Source organism: Lethenteron reissneri, chromosome 1, assembly GCF_015708825.2.
Source record: "Lethenteron reissneri isolate LAM-NWPU_2019-01 chromosome 1, ASM1570882v1, whole genome shotgun sequence".
Classification (NCBI taxonomy): Eukaryota; Metazoa; Chordata; class Hyperoartia; order Petromyzontiformes; family Petromyzontidae; genus Lethenteron; species Lethenteron reissneri.
This window is the reverse complement of record NC_083779.1, coordinates 2,457,727-2,482,257: the sequence shown is the minus strand read 5'-3', so window position 1 is coordinate 2,482,257 and position 24,531 is coordinate 2,457,727. Positions and strand designations below refer to the sequence as shown.

General features: G+C 49.3%; 2 protein-coding genes across 3 annotated transcripts in view; one reads left to right on the top strand and one right to left on the bottom strand.

Annotated features, from left to right (window-relative positions):
- Window positions 1-684: 684 nt before the first annotated feature.
- Window positions 685-12,776, top strand: SCNM1 (sodium channel modifier 1). 2 transcript variants are annotated; one of them, XM_061570012.1, is made up of 8 exons: window positions 685-1,002; window positions 1,253-1,323; window positions 4,068-4,156; window positions 5,055-5,152; window positions 5,948-6,039; window positions 7,862-8,058; window positions 10,542-10,647; window positions 11,581-12,776. In XM_061570012.1, the coding sequence occupies exons 1-8, from the start codon at window positions 952-954 to the stop codon at window positions 11,801-11,803; spliced, it is 927 nt and encodes a 308-aa protein (XP_061425996.1). In that variant the 5' UTR covers window positions 685-951; the 3' UTR covers window positions 11,804-12,776. The 2 variants fall into 2 exon arrangements, with proteins under 2 accessions (XP_061425996.1, XP_061425912.1); XM_061569928.1 differs by having other exon boundaries at window positions 5,945-6,039.
- Window positions 12,777-19,046: 6,270 nt separating this feature from the next.
- LOC133345974 (aryl hydrocarbon receptor nuclear translocator 2-like) overlaps window positions 19,047-24,531 on the bottom strand; it is a 33,002-nt gene continuing 27,517 nt past the window's right edge. The window contains 7 exon segments of the mRNA XM_061557199.1: window positions 19,047-19,309; window positions 19,909-20,048; window positions 21,278-21,387; window positions 21,389-21,558; window positions 22,654-22,813; window positions 23,218-23,329; window positions 24,325-24,466. Of these exon segments, the coding sequence (XP_061413183.1) occupies window positions 19,211-19,309; window positions 19,909-20,048; window positions 21,278-21,387; window positions 21,389-21,558; window positions 22,654-22,813; window positions 23,218-23,329; window positions 24,325-24,466 (933 nt within the window). The 3' untranslated portion in view covers window positions 19,047-19,210.

Sequence of the window (24,531 nt, the reverse complement as noted above, 5' to 3'; positions counted from 1 at the left end):
ACAATACTTGCAGTCAAATGCAATGATGTAGCTGCTCACCCCGAGCTCTCATTACTCTGGTAGTGTGTTGTCTTTGAACTGTGCGCCTTTTGGCGTCATCTGGTCGAACACCATATGAGACTAGGCTCCAAAGAAAGCTGTCTCTGGCGTGGACCAATCAGTTTCAAAGACAATGCATACATTATCAGAGTATTGTTTTTTGTTTGCATTTGACTGCAAGTATTGTGGTTAATGTAAGCATGATTCCTTGCAAAAGGTGTCAGTTTTGTTGCCAGAAAAAAAGGTGGAAAAACCCCTATTAGTATATCCTCCACGGAGTCTACGGTATTGTTCTTAGGTTTTTTCGGTAAAGTCACGTAGGTAAAACATCTAAATTAATAAAAATAAAATAAAACAAAAATCACAGCTTTATTGTTACAGTATTCGAATACTGTAACAATAAAGCTGTGATTTTTTTTTTAATTAATTTTGATGTTTTACCTACGTGACTTTAAAGCTGTGATTTTTGTTTTATTTGTTTTATTTTATTTTATTTTCATTAATTTTGATGTTTTACCTACGTGACTTTACCGAAAAAATCGAAGAATATGAATCCTTGCAGTCACGAAAGCTTCAAATCTAGAATTACGGTATTGTTGTTGTGAAACGGATTTTGCCCGCAGCAGCAGGTAGCCAGCCAGCAGCCAGGCAGCCAGCCAGCAGCCAGCCTTCTTCAGGAGCCCAGTCTCTCTACCAGCGTCAGCCTAGACAACAACGCCACAAGGCGAACACTTTTATATTATTACCCCTGATCGCCGGGAAAGGGTTAAGATACATTTCTTAATTCTCTTTCTTACTTTGATATCGGCACAAGAAGTGTTATTACGCCGCTGCGGATACTTTAAACACTCGTCAAGCCGAAATAAGGAGCGTTGCCGCCTTTCAACCATACACATCCACGCGTCGTTAGCAATGTCTTTTAAACGTGAAGGAGATGACTCGAGCCAGCTGAATCTGTTAAAGGTAAACAACAACAACAACACATTTGTGTTAAAGATTCGTTTTGTCCGCGCGAATTTCACGGCACGTGGGGCCTAGCGCAGGCTTTTCCCGCCTTGCCTAGAACCCCTGCCCCGGGAGTCGGCAGTAGCGGCGGGGGCAACTTGCGGGGTTGGGCCGGTTACGTTGAACCATTAAGCCGCCGTTCATCTGTTTGTAGTCCGATGATTATAACAAGTTGTCCCTCTTCTGTAACTCTCTTTGTTGTGAACAGAAGCGGAGGGTGGCTGATCTGCTGGTGGCAAACATTGCCGAAGACGAGGCGATGTTGTGTAGCAATGGCAGGTAAACGTGGTGGTGGTGATGGTGATGATCTTCACCATATAACCTCACAGCACTCGCTCTTAAGTTTAACTTGTAGGCTTTTGCGACCAATATCAGTCCATGTTTGGAGTTTGCGTATCTCTCTATCATCATCACGGTGACTAGATGTTAACTACCTCGCCTGGTGTGCAGGAGGTCGTAGGTTACATCCCGATACTGACACTTGCTTGCGGTGTATTTGGAGTTTGCGTGTCTCTCTCTCAACATCATCATCACGGTCGTAGGAGATGTTAACTACCTCGCCTGGTACGCAGGAGGTCGTGGGTTCGAACCCGATACTGACGCCTGCTGCTGTATATTTGGAGTTTGTGTGTCTCTCTCATCATCATCACGGTGACTAGATGTTAACTACCTCGCCTGGTACGCAGAAGGTCGTGGGTTTGAATCCGACACTGACGCCTGCTGTATATTTGGAGTTTGCGTGTCTCTTTCTCTATCATCATCACGGTGGCTAGGAGATGTTAACTACCTCGCCATATACAAATAATGTTGCATTTTTTTTTATGATAGAAAATGGTATTGTCATCAGTATGACATAAGTATACCAAGTTTACAGTCGATACCACATTGGGAAGTGGCTTAAAATTGAGTTACAAGATTTGAGTATACAACAACGACAACAACAACAGACCGAGTGAGTTAAATGAAAGCGTGTAAAAATAGTTTAGTTTTAATTGGATATATATTTTAAAGCGATTTGTTTACCTTTCCTATACTTGGCACTAGGCCTCGGCAAGGTAAGGTAAAAGTTAAAAGGTAAAAACAACGAGCCTACCTTTACCTTACCTTTCACCTTACCACAATACAATCACTCTACCCTACCTTTTATCCTTCAGCAGGTAAGGTAATAGGTAAAAAGCAACGACCCTACCTTTTACCCTTAGCCCATACAAATTACCCGATTACAGGGTAATTACTGGGGTACTACTACACATCAACAAGGTTTATAACGGTAAATGCTAGGTAGAGCGCTTTATTAATATAGAATACTCTCGATGATTCCAATTTTACACGCTTGTCGTTGTTGTCATTGTTGTCGTTATTGTCGTTGTTGTTGTTGTCGTCGTCGTTGTTGTCGTTTCCTCAAATCTTGCAACTCAATTTTTACCCACTTCCTACTGTGGTATCGACTGCAAACTTCGTATACTTATATCATACTGATGACAATACTATATTCTATCATTAAAAAAATATATTTCTTAACATTTTATTTATATGTTATGTTTCGGCTTGGGTCTAATTTTCCACGGTCAACTGACGTTGGCTGTAAATCACCACGGACCCTTACGTTATGGCAAGCTTCGGGGCCATTTCCTGGAGTCGTGGAGTTCTGCCATTACTAGTACGGTACATTTAATAAAAGCGTGTTTTTTTATTAAGTTTTTAAAATATTACTTATTAAATGGAGGCCACGGACTGCGCCACGGAGGTTCTAGCGGTAAACAAGGCACCGTATTTACCGGGTAATACTTTGCGCTACCTTTACCCTACCGGGTAATTCTTCCGAGCTACCTTTACCCTACCCTTTACCTTACCCCTTGGCATGTCGACACCTTTACCCTTTTACCCAGTAAAAAGGGTAAATTACCTTACCTTGCCGAGGCCTACTTGGCACTCCCATCGTGTTTTTGTATTTGTTGTTATGTTCTCGCCTGCCCCTACTGGAAAAGAGCTTTATAGCTCATCGGATTCCTCCAGTATAAATAAAGATTCCGATTCATAATAAAGTTTTTTTTGGGGGGTTTGATCGCGTACAGATAAATGTGTCGTGAAACCCGCCACCACCGTTTCGCCGATGATTTACAATCAGCTTCATCAGGCGATTGAAATCGCCAGCGAAACGTCGTACTCGAATTGTAAATGTTGTGGTTTTACTCTCCAACACACAACCGGTTAGTGCCGTACTAGTAACGAATTGGCACCTTTTGTGTTACGTGACAAACCGTGTCTGGTGGCGGTGGGTTTAACGACACATTTCTATTCATGCGATCTAACAGAAAAAAAACCCTGAATGATAGAGTTTCTCTTCAATAGCCGTACAAAATCATCATTAACTCGCACACAGCGAGGTAAGGGGAGCGGTGGCGCAGTGGTTAGCGCACTACAGTACTGCACACCATGAACCCAAGCAAACTGGGAGTTCGATTTCCGCCCACGACAAAGAAAACATGGAACGTGATTGGAGCCGTTGGACAAATGTTGGCTCAACGTTCCATGTTTATTGCGGAGTGATATCTGAACAATTACCTGTTGCTCCCCCCCTCCGACATACCTTCACCAGCCTGCACTGACCAGCGTGGTGAAGGATGGTCAAGCAATCCACCCACTTCAAGCAGTTGCTTGGAGTGAGCTGACAGGCGAAGGGCCGCACGTGTCCACGCGTGCCGCGGGGTGTCCACGCGTACTGCCGAATGTCCACGCGTGTTGCGGAGTGTCCACGCGTCCTGCCGAATGTTCACGCGTGTTGCGGAGTGTGCACACGTCCTGCCGGGTGAACGTGCGTGCTGTGGAGCGCTACTGCCCAGTGTTCACGCGTACCGCTGGGTGAACACGCATTGCGGAGCATTACTGCCGGGTGTTCACGCGCGCCGCTGAGTGAACAGGCGTGCTGCGTGTATGTAGTACGTTGAACTTCTTTCGCACCGCACGTAGCCAACCGCGCTAATCGGAGGTGCCACTGCCGCCGCTACCGCTGTCACCACCAGGCTGGCGTGCACCGTGTGCCCCCATCGGCCCGTCTTCGACACCGTCGATGTCCTCGCGTCGCACCGTCGGGGCAAGCGCCACCTACAGAGTGAGCAACACGTCTCTGTTTTGATTTGGAGGATGATTAATTTTTTGTTTATTTTTTACATTTTTTATAATTTATAGATTTGCTTCGAGTGAATGTCGCTACCCGCGGTCGGGTTATTCCCTGGTTTTTGCAGCACGGCACGAAGTGCGTAGATCAACGTCACCGGTACAGCCACCGGTGCAGCAACGCACTTGGTCAACTTGGTGCATCACCACGCACACTCATCGCATCGAAACGCTCTCATTCCATATCCGCAGTGTAGTCTTCTTCTTTTGTATGTGTAGTGTCAGTGATTCAGAGACAAGGTTTGTAGGAGGCACCTTCTTTATTATCAACATTCACGGCCTCGTCCACACACTCTCCACGGTCGCTTAGCCTAGCCTGTACACAACACGAGCCGTCTAACACTGACGGCGCTGACTGAGAAAGCCAACAACTATCCTGCAACGCAATGTCTTGCGAAGATGACAGCGATGACGGTGACGAGACGACAGCAACGGCGAGACGAGTCCACTTCCAGAATCGTCAGCCTCGAGCTCCCCGCTCTCGGCTCCTTTTATCCTCCCAGCGCGGCCTGGCTCCGCCCTCCGCACCTCCCTTCTCAAACCCGCTAGCAGGTTCCAGGGGCTTCCAGATGGAGTCCTCCGTGACCCTTGCCTTAGTTCCTCCGCTCTGCCAACACACCGTGCTCACCCTCACCGGCGTGTCCGTCCACCACAGTCGTTGCTGCTGTCCACCAGCCGGCACTATTACACTACATATGGATTAATAGCCCACCGGAGGTGCTTGGGAAATCGGAAGTGCGTGATGGATATGATGATGGTAGTATGGTTGCTGATGGTGGGCGATGATCCTGCTGGTGCTGCTGCTGATGGCGTGTCACGTGTGTGCTGGACAGGTTTGCAGAAACACTATGGCAGGAAGCTTGACCTGAAGAATGAGCTACTGAAAAGGAAACACAGGGCCTACGTGGAAGCAGAGAGCGGCACAGCCCAGGTAATGCTGGAGCTAAGGTTGTCGCCATCATTTGCCCTCGCCACAATTTAATCAATCGTCACAAATCTTAACTTTCGTGACTGCAGGAATTCATATTCTTTGGGTCTTTCGGTAAATCCACGTAGATAGAAAGAAAAAAATCACGACGTTTCGATCGCAACACAAGCAATCGTCATCAGGTGACAATGGCTTGTGTTGCGATCGACACTTATTGATTTAAAAAAATATATATCTATCAACGTGGCTTTACCGAAAGACCCAAAGAATACAATTGTCACAATTCGATCATTACGTCAGAGCAGGTAGTTGCACCCCCCGTGTGTTCTAACCCGGTGAAAATGTGCAGGCTGGCGCGCGGGGTTGGTGTTCTCGCCACGGTGGCGATATGTTAACTCCCTCGCCTGGTATGCAGGAGGTATCGTGGGTCTGATCCCGACTCTTGACGCCTGCTGTATATTTGGAGTTTGCATGTTCTCCCCGTGGTCGCGTTGAATTTTCTCCGTGTCCACCGGTGTTTCCCTCCATGTTTACAAACGTGCGTTTAGAGTATTTGGTTGCTATAGATTTCCACATGATGATAAGCCACTTCGTTGAGCAATCATTTGCGATTGCCAGGTCGCTTCTGAAAAAAACGTGCTGAATAGCTCAGTGGGCCTTACCTAGTAAAGTCAAAAATAGTTTTATAGTTTTGATTTTTGGGTGACTCGTGGTTGAACGCACATCCTTGTTGTATCTTCTGCCCAGTGTTGTGCTCAGTGTTGTGCTCCTTTGACATTTCCCCTGACGGATAAGGAGGACCCGGCTCCGCTGCTGAGTGAGACCCGTCAAAAGGCGTATCACGCCCTGCTCAAGAGTGCTCCCTACAACAGCTGCTGCCACAAGAGAAGGTGGGTGGGTAGGTGGGGCGTCTGCCTCCAGTACAGGTCGGTTTTCCTATAACGCGGCAGTTGCGTTCCCAAAGACCACCGCGTGATGACAAAAAAGAAAAATCGCATTTTAATAAATAATATAGGTGGTAAAGCACACACCGCGATAACACGCAAGATGCGTACGCAGGCTGAACAAAGACTTGAGGTTCGTGGGTAGCAGCTTAGAAGCATCCAGCAGCATCCCGCCTTGTGCGATGCTCAACAGATGCAGCCGTAAAACTTCTTATTCCTACTCTTTGGTAAAGTCACGTAGGTAAAACAATTAATAAAATAAAATAAATGAAAATAACTAAATTAAATCACGACGTTTCGGAGGCAACACAAGCCTCCCTCATCAGGTGTAAAAAGTCACAGCGAAATACAAATCTGATTTGTGCTCGCGAATTCGGTCCGAAATATGTAGTTTCGTCTCCCCGATGTAGCAGTCACCGCAGGTACAACTCAATTTGTAAACACCGGGATACTGTAAATCCGGAATGACATTTTTTACGGATGGGATCAGAACACGGATTTTGTGTACTGTATTGAACCGGACATGGATCTTGTGTTTGTTTAGAATTTTGGAAATCTTTTTGGTAACGCCTGCTATGTATGGCAGTGTGATGATTTTGATCGGAGTTTCAGGTGGTTGTTTCTGCATGGTTATTCCGACTCGCGCGACGTAGTTCCGTTCACTCGATCGCGTTTAGATCCAATTCGCATCCGCGTTCTAAAAAAACATGTTCCCTAATACATTCATCGCGTTGTATACAATTCGCGTTTTGAAAACATGTGGCAATACAGGAGAACAGATTGTACAGCGCTACCCCGATTTACGTCTTGTTATTAACCATGCAAAAAAGATTTAACTACACATTTTTGGACCATCTTATTTAACAGGTACTATTCTACTTTACCGAGTGTTGACATCCCCAGCGTTTAACAGTACTCTCCTTTTTGTATTTGGATTGTCAACCAACACCAGGTAAAACAACAACATTTGCACCTATTGTTCTCTTTTAGCCCCGCCCACCCCCCCAACACGTTCCATTCATTGGCTGCCACATTCAGATAACCCCCTCCCCCCTCCTCCCCCCTTAACTTGTATTTAAGGGCTTGTCTCTTGGAATCTTGCCTCACTTGAGACAGTAAATCTAGCTGTGACGGTCCCACCTGATGACAGAGACTTGTGTGGCCTCCGAAAGGTCGTGATTTATAATTTTATTTCTATTATTATTTCTATTATTTTTTATTATTATTTATTTTTACCTACGTGACTTTACCGAAAAAACCTAAGAGTATTACGTCTCCCCATTTTACCTCGTTTTGCAAACACGTCGCTTTTTTTAACGCCCGGTGAAACCGACAAATTTTAGTTCATTCTAGATTTGAAGCTTTCGTGACTGCAAGGATTCATATTCTTAGGCTAGTCGTAGTCACAAACCGCACCTCTCCATAACAAAGGCTCAGTCTTTTGTTATGCAGTCTATTCTTAGTCTTAAGCCTCACCTTACCATATTAATAAAAAGTGTGCCGTACTTGGCCCTTCCCCTCTTCAACCATTATATATACGGAGTGGTAGCTCTTGTAATCTCTCATTTACTTGATACAGCTGTCGTGGCTGTGACGGTTCCACCTGAAGACGGAAGCTTGTGTTGCCTCCGAAACGTCGTGATTTTTATTTTATTTTACTTTTTTTAATTTAAATTTAAAATTTTTACCTACGTGACTTTACCGAAAAAACTTAAGAATATGAAATTTTAGTTCAGCCTGGAATATTTTTCTCTCGTCTCTTCTGCAGAGTTCCGAGCGATGAAGGTTCGGAGAGCGCGAGCGGTGGCTGCAGTCGTGGCGCGGAGCAGCGAGCGGAAGCGCGGGACTCTCCCTCCTCGCCGGGACCGGCACCATCTCCCCGTCTCCCTGCCGCCGCCGCCGCCTCCTCAGCTCCCTCGCCGTCTGCGCCTCAAGGCGCTGCCGCCGGTGCCGAGAGAAGGGGGGGTGAGTTTAGCGTTTGGGGGGATACTGTTAGTAGCTCAGGTTATTGGAGAGTATATTTAGTATATTGATGATATTGATGTATTTCGATTTAAAGCTTTCGTGACTGCAGGGATTCATCTTCTTGGTTCTTTCAGTAAAGTCATTTCAATTCTATGTGACTTTACCGAAAGAACCAAGATGAATCCCTGCAGTCACGAAAGCTTTAAATCGAAATACATCAATATCATCAATATCTGTCTTATCGACAGACCTGTTCTTCACCTGAGGACGGCTGCTTGCGTTGTGGCCGAAACGTCGTGAGAATTATTTTATTATGTTTTATCTTTATTATTTTATTATTTCCATTCTACGTGACTTTACCGAAAGAACCAAGAAGATGATATTGATGTAGTTTATATTTTAGTTTTTTACGTGGTGGTTTAGCTGCTGCAGCTCATTTCTAATAAAATTTCTTCCCTTTATTACTGCTAACCATAATTCCTTCCCTTTGTTGCTGCTAATCCTACATAATGCACGGGCATAATATGACTTTGAGACCCCCCCCCCACCTCCTACGCATTCCACAAGTAGTGACTAATCCCATATCTGCATTTACCATACATATGCAAAATTCCTCTGTTGATATGCAAATTCCTTTGTCAAGGCACCCTTCCTCTATCCCAGCTTAAATATACGCTGCCAAGCTTGGTGGTGTTCATTCAGACGCTGTCTTTCCGACAGACCTGTTCTTCACCTGAGGACGGCTGCTTGCGTTGTGGCCGAAACGTCGTGAGAATTGTATTTTATTATGTATATTTTTATTTATTGTATTATTTCCCTTCTACGTGACTTTACCGAAAGAACCAAGAAGACGTTTGGGGGGAGTTAAAAAACATTGCGAGAGAGAGAGCTTCTTGGCTAAGTGGGCCTTACGCGACGCGAGATAAAATTAAACTGCAGCAGGCTCTCGATTACATTGATCAACACGCTTTTCTGGCATAAGGTATTCCAACGGGTTTAAGGTAATTTTGGGGTGCTCATTCCAAATCTGGCATCAGTTTTTGTCTATGACATCAAGTTTTTGAGATATCAAAAATATTGCATTTTAAATAAAAACTGCAGAAGAAAAATATTAAATAAATGTGGATATCTACATAAAATTATATTATAAACACACTATCCTAAAAATACAGCACCATATTTTAACACTAAAGCAGTCTTCTTGGTTCTTTCGGTAAAGTTTACCGGTAAAGTTTACCGAAAGAACCAAGAAGATGAATTCCTGCAGTCACGAAAGCTTTAAATCGAAAACTAAAGCAGTCATTGACTCGCAACATCTTGCAATCATAAGTGACAGAGTTAATTTCGGGTAAATTCAATGAAAATGGGGTATGCCGATAGCGTAAAAATGAAATGTTATAGAGCAAATCTGAGATCAGATTTGGAATCAGCACCCTGAAATTAATCTAAAACAGCTGCAAAAGTCCAGGCCAGAAAAAAAGTTTTTTTTTGTTGACCAGTGTTATCCGCGCTAATTACGGGGAGGACGTTTTGCGGATAATTCTAAATTGCGGGTAATCTAAAAATGTCATCTACTACGTGGATGGCACGCCAATCAGAATCAAACGCCGCCCACTCTTGAAGAGATATGCAACTACTGTTCTGTCGTGGCGATCACTTGGATTTCGGTTTAACCGCAGCACATATTTGATTGGTTTAAGCAAGTGACTTGGAATAAACATTTTCAAGAATGACAGTGTATAACTGTTTTTAGTTTATTCATTTGGGCTTAAGGGAAAATCCATGAGTTGTTAATTGATGTCAAAATGTCAAGGTGCGCGGCTAATCCGCAAATCGGATAAACCGCACGCGGATAATCCAGAGTCTACTGTAATTTTATTTAAAAATCTCACTCGGCCAACCCATGGCATCACCTGGGTCTGTTCCGTGACCTCCTGCCAGCGAGCCTTCGACACTTCAAGCGATAGCCTTAGAGTGCACTTAGCATGGCACATGCAACCTGTTGACGTCACCGCCACTGAGTGGTGAACGGCGGTGAGTTTGTTGTTGTTGTGTGGTATTGTGTTGTGGGCAGCAGGGGGCAGTGCAGTAAAACCCAATGCACGTGTTCACCAACCCGCATTAACCAGCGTGGTGAAGAATGGTCAAATACCCCCACGGCATTTCGGAAGCCTTCTTCAAGCATTGGGTTGACCAAATGGCCATGCTGGTATGTGACTAAGCTAATACAATACAACAGAACAAAGGTTCAGTAGAGACGCCAACGGTACACCAACAGAATCTGCATGAAGGTTAGTGTAACACGTAGGCTTTCGCGAGCAATATTTTTCATAATAAAGGTTTTTGGGTTCGACCGACAGCCAATTAGTAAGGGATTTGTCACGCAAACAAAAGGCCAGTTAACTAATACTTCAACCTCCCGTTGTGTTGGAGAGTAAATCCACGACATTCGCTGGTAATTACATCTCGTTTCTCATTCGCAGTGACAAAGTCTGAGAAGTGCAAGAGCAAGGGCGCACGGGACGTGCCGTGCCAGCCCGCAGATCCGGCCAGGAGGCATGAGCTGGAACATTACCTCCACCTCAAAAGGTACGATTCTCACTCCTCGCGACAAATCGGTTCGACGTTTGGTTCAACTCGGAAGAAAAATCGTGCGCTGCGCGTGGCTTTGTAAACACTTTCCGACGTGCTTTTGCCAGTCGTCGGTTGTATGTGTTCAACTTCTTCAGCACCGTGCTTAGCGAACAGCGCTCAATTGGAGTTGCTGCAATCGTTGGCTGTGGATGCCGATGGGTTTGGCTGTGCGGATAAAATTTAATTTTAATATTTGTCAAAGGTTTGTTTCGCGCGAGATTGGGGGAAACTGTTTAATGTCGACGCGCGTTGCGGAAGGTCCTCGCGCGTGTGACTTGAAACGTGACGTTTAGTTTGTTGTCCATCCCCCGCACCTCCGCTGAGCACAGTTGGCTATGCACGGTAAAAAATAAGTTCAACATACATGTTGGAGAAACGGTTACAAACTCAGTGTATGCAGGTTCGGGGAAAAGGACAACAAACTAAACACAAAAAGCAGTTTAAAAGAAATGAGTTTTCAATCTAGATGATGATTTAAAAGTGCATTGCTCCAGTGGCTTCCTAATATCAGAATGAAGAGCGTTCCAGACGGCCGCAGAAGCGCATCCGAATGCGTGCGATGTGGTGACCGTCTTTGTTCAATGGCTGGCGTGATTGGTCATTGTTCCTTGACGAGATCGGCAAGGTAACCGTACAAATGCCAGATGTTTTTGTTTTACTTGGGTATGAAGTACGGGGCTGACTGGAATCCCGCTGTTTTTATGGATAAATAAAGCCACGATAGTTGCGAAGGGTTTTAAAACACCGGTTGAACGTGAAACAGAATTCGAGTCGAGACTTTCACGTTGTCTACATTCACAGACGAGCGGGAGGCGCTACGCGAAGCGTCGGTTGTGTCGTCGGTGCGCCTAACAAACGGGCTGGGGCCGCTACCCCTCTCCCTTGCAGTTTGGGCTGGGTCCGCAACAGGGACGGACAGTGGGAGAAGGATGAAGACGTGGAGTTTGACTCGGACGAGGAGGAACCTCCCGTCATCGCTCCTCTTCCTCCCATGGTGCCTCAAGCAGATACAATCAACATTGCTCCACCTCCACTCTCTCAGCCCTCCGATCACCCAACTCCCCATCGGCAGAAACGGCAGCAGCCACCGGGCATCTTTAAGCGGCGGTGATGTCCCCGTAGCGCTCTGTGCCTGGCTAGGTGCACGTTGAGGCTGTCGCCGTGAAGTGTCGAATGCTCGCTGGCGAAGAGTTCCACAGGGCGGAACGAGGTGTCCCGTGTGTTACTCACCGAGACGATTAGAATCATCGGAGCACTCGTGCCTGGCTAGGTGCACGTCAAAGACTCACCAGAAGGAAGTCCGGGGCAGACGCAGGCATTGTGGGTCACAGACAGCGGCGACTGGCACATCATCGCAAGATATTTCCATTATGATGTGAAATGTTATTTGTCACTGCGCTGGCCTTGTGAAAGTCTTCAGAAATGGAGGGGGTGCAACTGGAAAAATACTTGATACTCAGTAATGGTCATCCTCCAAAAGATATGCTTGTGTTGAGAGTATTTAAAACATTTTATTTTTTTACCAGGTAAGGCCCACTGAACTATACAGCTGTTTTTTCAGAAGCGACAAGGCCGCAGATGATAGCTCAACGAAGTGGCTCATCAAGTGGAAATTTACAGCAGCCAAATACTTTCTCAATGCATGTTGCAAAATGTGGAGGGGGAAAACTGGAGGACCCAGAGAAAAATCCACATGGCCACGGGGAGAGAAAGTCCAAATATGCAGCGGGCATCAGGGTCAGGATTGAACCCACTTCCTCCTGCATATCAGGCGAGGTCGTTAACATCAATATCGCAGGTTGTTTCAGGTTGTGTGTGTTGATCTTCACATTGTGTTCTTGTTGAGTGCGGGTTACTTTGAAACTGACATTGGGCTTGACGGGATCCAATGAGATTTTCCACATTCCTGGAAAGTTGGTCCAAAGGCTTAAGCGTGCCATAAGATCCTTGAGTGATTTCATACGTCATACAAAAAACAAAAGCAGGACTTGTTTTTCCGAAGTTTTATTTATTTTTTATAACATTCAAAATTTTGTACATAAAAAACATGAATAAAAATGTATGGATTTTTTTTTTACCATGAACAGCTGGGTAATATTTTTCATATGCATATTTAAGTTTTACATAAACTACGCAGTGGACAATCGCATCATCATCAGGTTGGGCTAGCAGGATTTGGTGCTGTAAAGGTGGCACACATCAAACACACTTGCCATAACGTCCGTCATCTGTCCAAAGCAGTCGCAAAGTGTATGATACAAACGGCTTTTCTCGGGTGGCGAGCGAAAAGCCGAGTTAAAAAAAGAAAGTAAAACTTTATCGATATATTCTCTAGAGAAATAATAACAGTAATAAAAAAATCTATACATTAAAACATTTTCTTTCACTTAATTATTTACCTCTTAAACCAATAAACGAGTTTACACGTGAATATGCGAGCGGATCCCGCAGCAGCGCGGATTTCAAAGCGTTCTGTACATGCGCGTGTGGTGCCCCAACTCTAGTCCGAGTCCGTCCATCACGACAGGGCCAGCGAGAACGAGACGACCGGGCCAGCGAGAACGAGACGACCGGATGTCAGCGCCGACGTTCAATCCTCTAACCACCGTAGTATATAATGCGTTGAAACTACCAAAGCTACAAAGTGACTTAGAAATCTTCCTAAGTTATTTTCGTTTGCTAATCTCTCTTTTTTTTGTGTTTTTAACATCACGATTGCTAAACACGGCCCAAACGTTTCGAGCGGCGCACCTGCGATTATGCGCAGTTGGCGACGTACAGCGCGAAAAGCGTCAACATTCGTACACACGGAGAGCGCGACTGAACGTTGTAATAGGTAAGGGGGGTGTAATGGTTCCTTGAAACAAGCAAGGTTATTATTATAGGAACTTGGGTGGAGGGGGTGGGAAAGAAACAAGAGGGAAATTCTAAAGCCGCAGCGGTGCAAGGCAAGGAGCGGAAAGGCACGCGGTTGTTGGCCTGCAGTGTGGCGGCCCGATCGGTGGGGTGAGTCAGGCAGATCATGTCCTCGACATAGGCGGAGGGAATCGACGAGTGAACGGATTATAAATGTTTTGTTACTTTCACAGCTGAATTGTCAGTCCGTTATACCACGAACGAGAGCAAAAACATAGAATTTCCACTTGACTTTTCCGGCAACTATGCATACAGGTTTAGGATCGGCGGCACAGGGAGAGCACGACATTAAAGCGGACTTTTTTTTTGAGCGATAAACGACTTCAACATCTGGCTTGAACCGACATCTCTTGAACCTTGAACCACCATGGACAGGCTGAACACATGCGCCCCGACAGATGGACATTGGCACAACACAGCTGATGCGTCCAAAAAGCATACAGACAGCAAAGTCTTTATCCCATCTGTCTGCCACCCACAGAGTCGATTCAAAACTCCGTCAGCAGAGGGCAGTACAGCGAATTCTATTGTACCATACTTGGCCTCGAGCAACCCACACAGGCGAAGTGTAATCAAATAATCCACTCCTTACAGCCCTGGGGAGGCCCCTGACACAGCAGTAGATTGACGAAGGGCAACATGTGCACGTATGTTGCGTACGAGTGGCTAACGTAAATCCTGCAAGCGGCCAGAGGTTGCTACGTTCACCGCAAAGCAGAGGTACGTAGGTAGAACTTCTTTTGCGCCGTACGTAGCCAATCGCGCTAAATCGGAGGTGCGGGGGAAATACAGAGACGTTTTTTTTGAGACTGAACCAAAATTTCCTCCGATCAGCTGGGGGTGCGAGTGGATCCCTCCGTGCAAAGCTGGAGGTCGATTCGCCCATTAAGTCAGCAAAGCGAATTAATCGGCCAAAAATGTTACGGTCGATCGATTAACTTCGGTCCTTTTTGGAGATGCTGGCCAGCCCCCCCCCGTCACCTCCCGTCCAGCGGCACACGTTGGGGAACAGACACAGAGGTGAGACTAATCTTTATGCCCGCTCCCCCTCCCAGACAATTACGTTTTCCGAATGAAACCGCCAGTTGGTAGAGTAAAAGCCGTCGCTGAAAATGAGCAAAAGCTCATGCCCTCCCTGTCCACCCGCCCCCATCACACCAGCGCAGCTGACAAGCCAAAAAAGCCCGGTGTGTACTGACGAAACAACGTCGACGACTGAAATTGGATTCATGTTAAAACACACGTACATACGTACACACACACGTATATTATATACAGTATAAATATATAAAACACATTATTTTTTTGTATTTGCATCTAAAATATTATTTTTCCGCCGCAACCAAAGCCCTGGTCGTGTGCGTGGCGCAAACGGCGCAAGGCGACGTCACAAACCACGATTGTGCTTTCTAAAAAAAAAAATAGGGGCACAGCGGAGTTGTTACACACCGCGCTCGTCCGCAAAATAAAAACGGAAACCTCTCGAAAGGCACCCCCCCCCCCCTCTGCTAGGCTTCACCAGCGAAAGCCGGACGCTGATAACGCGCCAGTGAGGCAGGAATTGACGGAAGTCCAGAGGGACGGGGCACATTTCAGCGTTGACAGGAGTAGGAGGTGGGTGGGGGAAAGCGGGCCCGGGGGGATATGACGGAAAGCAGAAACTTTCCGTCGCTCGGCTGTGGCCCCCACACACGTCCAGCGCCGGCTCTCGTTGGAACGGTGCGCGGTTAGGGAAGCGCTGTTTAGAACGGCGGAGCGTTGACGCTCGAGGACCTCACCAGGATGGGCCGCGCGCTGAGTGGACGGGCAAGGGATGCTCGCCATCTCGACAACGATGTGACCGTGCATGCCAAAGGCCGTTGTTGTTGGCTTAGATCGCGTCAATACGAATGTGTCGTTAACCCCGCCACCACCATGTCGTGCGAATTAGTTACGAGTACAGCACACCGGTGTGTTGGAGAGTAAAACCCACAACATTTACCACTCGAGTACGCCGGTAATTACAACCAGCATCATCAGGCGATATCCAACTCGGGCTGTCGAAACGTAAACGTTGTCGTGCGTTTACTCTCCAACACACAACCGGGCAGCGGCGAGTTGCGGAGAAATCCTCCTGTTTCCGTCTTAAAGAGAGGTGATCGATGCGATGTCGTCACTTGCGAGCCAATTGGGTGCGAAGGCCAGGAGGGAGGGTTGGGGGGGGGGGTTAATGTGCATTTCAATTACAGCAGCAGGTCGTCCCAACAGAAGAGCGCTCCACTCTGCGCGCGCGCAGCAAGGCTATTGCAAACCTGTCAACCCCTTATCAGTGCCCTACCTTATTACAGACCAATTCAGACATTATCGGTCACCCCGTGCCCCTCAAATCTCAACGTTCATCCTACAAAGTCCCATCACAAGGGAGAAACACAAACAAATAAACAAAAATTGCCCGTATTGCAACGGCCGTTCGGCGTATGGATCTGAAAACTCAATTTCCCTGTAGAAGAATACGGGGTAAACCGTGTGGGTTGACAGGGATGCTGCTGTTAACTGTCCTAATGTCCCTGATATTCGAAGCGGTTGGTTGTTGCCACAATGAACGACGGATGGTTAAGGGAGTTATAAAAAGGCACGTCAGGTGATTTGGTTAAGTCCTCAAATTGTGTCGGAATCTGGTCATGCTTTGCGTTAAAACATTCTGAAATGCCAAAAAGCGGACACGTCTGTTTGCAGATGTGGCGTAAAAAATAATGTTGAATAATAATTGACAAAAATATGAATAATCTGGAAGAAACTCGAGCAGGAAGGCCAAATGAAAGCCTGGAGGAAACGCATAGCCACCAGACCTGCCGCCTTCCCAACACCTTCCACGTCTCCACAGCTACGCTAACAAATGGCGATGTTGTGAGCGATTCCTTTGAGGAGCTAGAAGAAGGGGGGGGGGTTTCGTTTCCGTTCGGGCGACGATTAAAGCCCCGTAATATCAGCGACGGTGGACAGAAGCGCATCGCGCTTCTTCGCGGCGAACGTGATGAGATCGATCGGCGTCAGGATCTCTATTCATGCCGGAGGAATCCGATGAGCTCCCTTCATCACAGATGTCGAGCGGGAGAAATCAACACCGCTTCGTCGAGCCGCGCTCTCCGTGTCGGGGCACGGACGAATTTTCAATCGGCCCTTCGCGCATCGGGTCAAGCGCGACGGAACGGGAACGATGCAGCGTCGTCGATATTTCAAAAGCAGGTCATCATCACTTACCCGGCTGGCTTCCTGCTAAAACGTGCAACTTTGGCCCAACGTTTGCATGATATTCTGTCTGTGTGTGTTTTTTTACAACTTTGTATTTATTCCCTGACTCGGCCTACCTGTGCATGTTGGCGGGACGACTTTTATTGCAAAGACAAAGCTTGCGCATTTTGTTTGTTTGTTAGCAGTCATTCAACAGCCCTCGTCATCAAAGCGGGGACGCGAAATTATCCTCGGCGAGAACGCGCAGGCGCATTGCGCAATCGACGAGTCCACACAACCTACCGCCGACGCGTTTCAAAAGGCGAAAAAGCACGATCCCCCCCCCCCCTCCTTTAGAGCCGCGTCCACGCACGAGCGATCAGTGGGCCAACGTGAAATTGGTGCTTGGCGTTAAAAATATCGTGCGAATTTAATGGCAGGAGAGTGAACAAATACGAGCCACTGCTTTGTCCACGTGCGAGTGAGCGTCTGTGCAGCGAGGGAATTAAAACGGCGTGCGCAGGATCGTGACGACCGCTTCACAAAGGCGGCAAGCACGCGATGGGTGAAACACTGCCCGCTCCAAATCGCCGTGCGATCCGTCGCTTCAATGTCGAGTTACGTCTCTGCAATCTGTCGCAGACATCCACATACGAAGCGCTTCAACTGCGTGCAACCAAGTTGCTTGTGAGCGATCGTTTCTGGCGTGGATCCGGCTTAAGGCTGTGGGTGAGCTACCCTGACCATTAACAGTCACATGGACGACGCTGCTCCCCCCGATAAACACCGTTGGGTACGTACGGTGCGAAAGAAGTTCAACAAACACACATACACTGCACGCACAACCCTGCTTGTATGTCGGGAACGCACGGAGCTGGTGTTTTGTGCGCACAATTAATATTACACATTGCACTTCCTATCCAAAGCGTTACTTCCCCGCGACCCAAACTCCAGGACGGCGACGGTCGCACGTCCCACCCTCGCACATCCCACCGAGCCCAGTGCAGTATTTGTGCATTATGGCGTAAACTCTCGTTTGCCGTAGACGTTCAACGTATTACCAACGTTTCCGCGCATCTGTCAGCAACTCGTACAAGCAGCGACGTGGCAATGCGACGTCGACACGGTCGGTACGGGGGGGGGGGGGAAGCTTTTGCTGGTTGCCCAACTCCCCATCTCGGCCTTTGAACGCCGCCTAAATTAATTGCAGACTCTCCCCAAGGATTTTGAAAATGAGAATTCGTGTTTCTCAAGTGCAAAAAAGAAAAGAAAAATTTGTTCGAGAGTGGAACGTTTTGGAGACTTAATTTTTCACCGGGGGGACGGGGTGGTTTGTGTAGGAGAACGATGATCGTTCAACGAGACGAGCAAAGATACGCTCCGCAAATTTTGGCGGAACGTATCTTGCCCGTTGAGCGAGGCGAGCGAGATACGCTCCGCCAAAATTTGCTCATTTGAACGAGAAAAACTTTGGCGGAATGAGACGACAGCCCTGTAAACGAGCGACCGCCGCGATGCGTAAACCCTACGCAGGAGGTGGCAGCGAGTGCCGTGTGGTGGTGGAGGGCGCGAGTTTTGTTATTGCAGTGCTAAGTGCAATTAGGCCTGAGTTTCCAAGCGGCTAAGCTTTAGGTTAAGAAGCAAAAGGAGAAGTAATTAATATCCTCTTTTTCAAGTTTGTATTACATACGATGTTATCAAAATGTGCACCTGATGTGGTAACAAAAATACACTTCAATCACTATTAACTTTACCAAATGTGGTTTTTTTTTCAGGAGGTGCATGCACTATTTAACTGTGTTCTCTACACGGTTCCGGACATTTCTCCCAAACCTCCTTTTGGAAGCTGATAAAAAAAACAACTATCCCTGAAAATAGATGTCGTTTTCTTTTTTTTCTGTTTTGTCCCGTTCGACATTTCCCCGACAAATAACGCAGGCCCGCAGCAAAACAAAACATACAAATCTACATTCCAAAACAATGTAAACCCGGCGCTAAAAAAATTAAATCTCGTGAGCGGCGATCCGTCGTCAAGCCGTCGCGGGGAGGGGTGCGTGTCGACAGGCGGGCGGCTGTCGCGCTCGATTCCAAGTCGACAAAGCGACAGGGGGTCATCACAAGGTGGCCAGGGGGTCAAGGCGACGCGTGACGACGTCATCGCCGGTAGCGGTGAGAGGAGTGGGGGTTGCGGAACGACGAGCAAAGAGAGCACGCGGCAAACTCCCACCTTCCGCGAAGGAGTCCGGTTCTACACCGTGCCGGAAACTGCACGTGGGGCTTCCAACGAGGGAGCTGTGGGCCGTACGGGACAACCAAATTGCTCCAGGATAAAGGACAGAGTTGCCAGCGCGAGAGATGGGCGGGCACGCGAGTGGGATTTCGAACTTATCGTTCACTCGGTGAACGGAGGGAACATGCTGAGATCTCCGAAATCTTCGCTGCTGTAGTTGCCCGCAGCCTGAGCTGGGTCCCCGAGCATGGAGAGAACATCCTGGAGGAGAAATTAGGGGGGGGGGGGGGGGAGATACAGAAGGGTTCATTATTATTATTAATCTGTGATGGAATGTCTAGGCACATGCTAAGGTCACGGGATTGTGAAGAGGACTTGCGGTTGTTGTCCCTTACCCGCACCTCCGATTGGCAGTTGACTACGCACGATGCGAAAGAAGTTCAACACATGCGTACGTATTTCCTTTCTTGTCAAGGAGTATTTTATCTCACAGGCCTTTCTCCCCTGGTTATAGTTCATTTATTGATTTATCGATTGCAGGGGATTGTGATCTTGTCGCTGACCCGTGCACTGCGCACACAAAGATAAATATGCCCCCACACCCCCCCGTATAGCCTTAACAAACTGTTGTGCCAAGTGCTGTTAGCGAGTAGTGCACGCACGCACACGTACGCGTACACACACGCACACGTAGGCAGCTGTACGCACACACACATGCATGCACACACATGCACGCACACGTACGCACACACACACGCACACACGCGCACGCACACACGCACACACGCACGCACGCACACACACAAACGCACACGCAAACGTACGCACACACACATGCACACGCACGCGCACGCACTCACCTGGAAAACCTCGGGCTGCGTCTGCCCCTGGGAAGGGTCGTTGCCCGCCTGCCCCCCATGCTGCCCTGGCCACTGCGGCCAGATGGCTGCCCCCTCGACTCTCCGCGATTGGTACGATCCGGCGCCAGGGCTCGTCTCGGCTACTCCGTGGCCCCCCACGCGGACAGAGACACACAGACACACAGAGACATACGGACACGCACACAGAGACACACGTGGACACGCGGACACGCAGACACACGGACACGCGGACAGAAACACAGAGACACACAGAGACACACGGACACGCACACAGAGACACACGCAGACACGCGGACACGCAGACACACGGACACGCGGACAGAAACACACAGAGACACACAGAGACATACGGACACGCACACAGAGACACACGCAGACACGCGGACACGCAGACACACGGACACGCGGACAGAAACACACAGAGACACACAGAGATACGCGGACACGCACACAGAGACACACGCAGACACGCGGGCACGCAGACACGCGGACACGCGGACAGAGACACACGGAGACACACGGAGACACACGGACACAGAGACACACGGACACAGATAAGGATGATGAGCGTGGTGGACCTGTGCGAGGCATGCATCACCCACACGCGTAAACACACACAGAGACGGAGGCTTTCATCTCAAGTTGAATGAGCGTAACGTCACGTGAGTCGCTCGCGCGAGCGTACAGGAGATCCCCCGTGCAGCCTTAACAGCCTGTTGGGGCAAGTGCTGTTAGCGAGTAGCAATCTTTGAAGGCCGGAATGGCACACGAGGGGGTGGGTGGCCAGCATGATGCCCGGCCGCCTTTGTCTCCCCAGTGGCGATGTTTACACACCGCACCAGGTACTCATTTGAGGCGACCTCAGGGAGGCTCAGTACCGGTTCAGATAATCGTCACCGGTGTTGGTGGCCGTGAGCGGGAATCGAACTCGGGTCGCTGGGTTCGTAGCGCAGCAGCGCTAACCGCTGCGCCACCGTTCCCCACACGTGACACACGCACAAAACGTACACACACGCGCACACACACGCGCGATCACGGTCTCGGCATGACATCATCCGACGGGACGACTCAGGCGCGTTGAAGAGGGCGATTCGATCACAGGGAGAAGGCTGGGAGCGCTCCGGCACAAATCCCAGCGGCGGCCGAGATACGAGTTTTTTTTATTTTCTCCTAGTTTTTCTGTTATTTTTTGTTTATTTCTTTGAACCTATCTGCGTGACTTTACCGAAAGACCCAAAGAGTAATGTGAATTCCTGCAGTGACGAAAGCTTTCAGTCAAGACTTAACAACACCCTCGTCAAGAAGCTCCACCCCGCGCGGGCGGATTCGAGGAATCCTCGCCCCTCACCGTATGCGGTTCGCCCGCCCTGCATGCCGCTGTAGGGGGACCCCGTGGACCCCGGGGCCCCCTGGGTGGGGCTCCCCAGCAGGGGGTTGAACGACCGCTGGGCCCCTGACGGAGGAGCCCCCCGCCCCCCCGACTCCCTCGCCGCCCCCCACGGAGTTGGCGGCGATGGCGCCGCCGCCGCCTCCGCCCACGGAGGCCCCCGCCGGGGGCGAGAAGCCGTGAGGAGGCGGCGGCGGCGGCGCCCCCACGGAGAACGGCGCTTGCGGCTGAGGCTTGGGAACCTGGAGGAAGGAGGGAGGAGGATGGTAGGGGGTGGGGGGGATGGTAGGGGGTGGGGGGGATAGTAGGGGGGATAGTAGGGGGTGGGGAGGATGGTAGGGGGTGGGGGGGATGGTAGGGGGTGGGGGGAAGAGGAGGGGAGAGGGTGTGGGATAGTAGGTGGGGGAAGGGAGATAGGAGGGGGTGGGGGGGTAGTAGGGGGTGGGGGGAAGAGTGGGAGGGGGATAGTAGGGGGTGGGGTGGGGGGAAGAGGAGGAGGGGGAAGGGTGGGGGATGGTCTGGATAAGGCTGAGAATACTGCGACGGTGAATATTGAAGCGACGTGAATCGAAGCGAATTACAGGCGGTAGGGTATGTGGAGGCGTTGAGAGAGTGTTTGGTTGCTGTAAATTTCCACGTGATGACGAGTTACTTCATTGAGCTATAGTTTGTGGTCAGGTCGCTTCTGAGAAAGAGCTCGACTCTAACAGCTCAGTGGGGCCTTACCTAGTAAAATGAAAATAGTTTACTATGAAACATCTCCTTTACCAGTGGCAAAATATAGTAATAGGTTTTTACCCTTTCAACTGGTACAAAAACTGACACCTTTATACAAGGCATCATGTTTGCAATAACCACAACACAAGCAGTCAAAATGCAAACAAAAATAAACAACTTTGATAATGACAGTGCATATCATTATCATTATCAGAGTTGTTTCTTTTTGTTTGCATTTTGACTGCTTGTGTTGTGGTTATTGCAAACATGATGCCTTGTATATAGGTGTCAGTTTTTGTACCAGTTGAAAGGGTAAAAGCCTATTACTACGAACATATTTTAGTTTAGAGACTGTAAGAGACCCGCTTGAAAGTTGGCTACCACACCCCAAAGCAACTTGGGGGTGTGGTAGCATCATCGGCAGCAGTCTTTGATGTCGTCTTGACCCGACCTTGTCCTTACACAATCCTAACACGAGGCAGTGAGATGAGCCCAAGCCGGGCTGTTACGCTCGCTCGCTCCGTTCGGCGAGATAAAATATAATTCACTTTTAGACGTACACACGCACAGTTCCTCTGCGAGTAGTGGGGGGCGGTGGTGGGTGGTGCGGAGGGACTAACCTGGCCGGTGAAGGCTGGCCGCGTAGCGGGCCACGCGTTTGCCACTCCCAGGCCGTTTGCCGGCGGGCGCTGTGGCGTCTGAACGAGGACTTGGCTCCCCACGCCGCCCTGCAGGTTCACCCCGGGCACGATCGCCGGAGTGCCGTGCGCGTGCGGGTGCCTGAGCGCACGCAACGTCCAGTTGATGAAACGAAACAAAAACAACCAAAGAACAAACGTGGGCTCTTTTGTAGCCACTCGCGACGATCGGTACGGTTGGGTCCTCGCTTAACGCGTGGTGCGGTAGTTACACTGCACCGTGTTGTGCTACAACGCGGGCTCATCCGTTCGGGAACGCTTTTCACGCCGCTGTAACGCGCGCCGCTATCACGCGGTTTCTGAGCGGTCGACGCCGAACTACTGAGCGGCACGGCGATAGAGTAACGCGGCACGACACGGTAGCGCGGGGTGGCGGCGTTACCCTCGGTAATTTATCCCGCCATCTCCCAGTGTGCGCGCGCGTACATCCTTGTGAAACGTTCAGATGCACGGGGAGGATGGTGTCGGTTAGTCAGCAGTACGTACTTGTATGGCTGGGCTGGGTGGGCCGGCCGGTAAGGCATGTTGTGCTGGTACATCTCCACAGAGCTCACTCCTCCTCCTCCCCCCATGGGCTTGGTGCTCAGCTTCTGATCTGCTGGAGGACGAAAGCGTCAAGGACAACCGGAACGTTTCACGTCAGGGGTGGTGAAGCTAATGATCCACCCGCACACTCGACGCTACGCGGCGGGTCGGGGAGCGGCAGAACTATGAAGCGCCACCAATGCTGCGCACGACTGAGAATTGCACTGCAGGTTACTGGAATCATACCGTATCCGGCTGCTATAAATGTTCACGTGATGATGATGATGAGCCATTTCGCTGAGCTATCATACGCAATAGCGAGGTAGCTTCTGAAAAATAAGCTAATAGCTCAGTGGGATCAGATATTCCTCACGGAAGTTGACGGCGAGTGGAAATGGAACTCTGGTCGCAGTGCGCCAACTGCTCCACCTCCACACGCTCAATGGTGCGCACCTACGAACCGACACGCCTACACATTCTCTCACGCGCACACGCACAAACAGTTGTGGTTTCTTGCAGTTATAAATGTCGTTTTAAAATGCCATATGCAAGTTTCTGTCGCGAATGTCACGCAAAACGTTATTTTATATCGGTTACTAGATTTACATTGTACGTAGCTTTGGGTGTTTACCATTATTTATCTGTCATGTCGAAACATTTCTCCCGCTTTTATTCTACGCGGCCCCTGTAAACCCTCCCTTCCCATCTAACATGCTGGCTACCATCATACCAGCCGCTCTACGCGGCACCTGGAAACCCTCCCTAAATCACGTGCTCGCTACCGTCGCATCCGCCGTGCTACGCGGCCCCCGTAAACCCTCCCTGTCCCACGTAACGCGCTGGGCCAATCGTTTCATCACCCGTCCTACAACACAACCGATGTAAACCTCTCGCCTCCCCCCGTAACTCGCCAGGGCACCGGTTTTACGGCCGAGTTGTCGCCGCCGCAAGAGCGACGCGCACACACACATTTCGCAGTTCGTTTCAGGGTCCGACCAGGAAACGAAACGACCCCGGGGACGCGAACGAGAGGGGGGTCGGGGGTTCGGGGCGCGTGGGGGCCACCACCTTGCTGCAGGCCCTGGTACACCTCGGTGAAGCGTGGGCTGCGCTCAGTCCCACCGAACACCGGCTCCGTCTTCTCCACGACGCGCTTGGCCCCGTGCGGCTCGGCACACACCGGGCCGGTCGGCACGGCCTGCAGCGGCATCTGCGCGGGCGGCGAGAGGGGGGCGGACACGCACGAGCGGCGGCGTCGGCTCGGAGCCAAACAAG

Coding starts and splice junctions, on each gene's coding strand:
- SCNM1 (XM_061569928.1), top strand. CDS start 952: ATGTCTTTTAAACGTGAAGGAGATGACTCGAGCCAGCTGAATCTGTTA. Junction 1,003..1,252: donor GCCAGCTGAATCTGTTAAAG/GTAAACAACAAC, acceptor TGTTGTGAACAG/AAGCGGAGGGTGGCTGATCT. Junction 1,324..4,067: donor ATGTTGTGTAGCAATGGCAG/GTAAACGTGGTG, acceptor TGTCACCACCAG/GCTGGCGTGCACCGTGTGCC.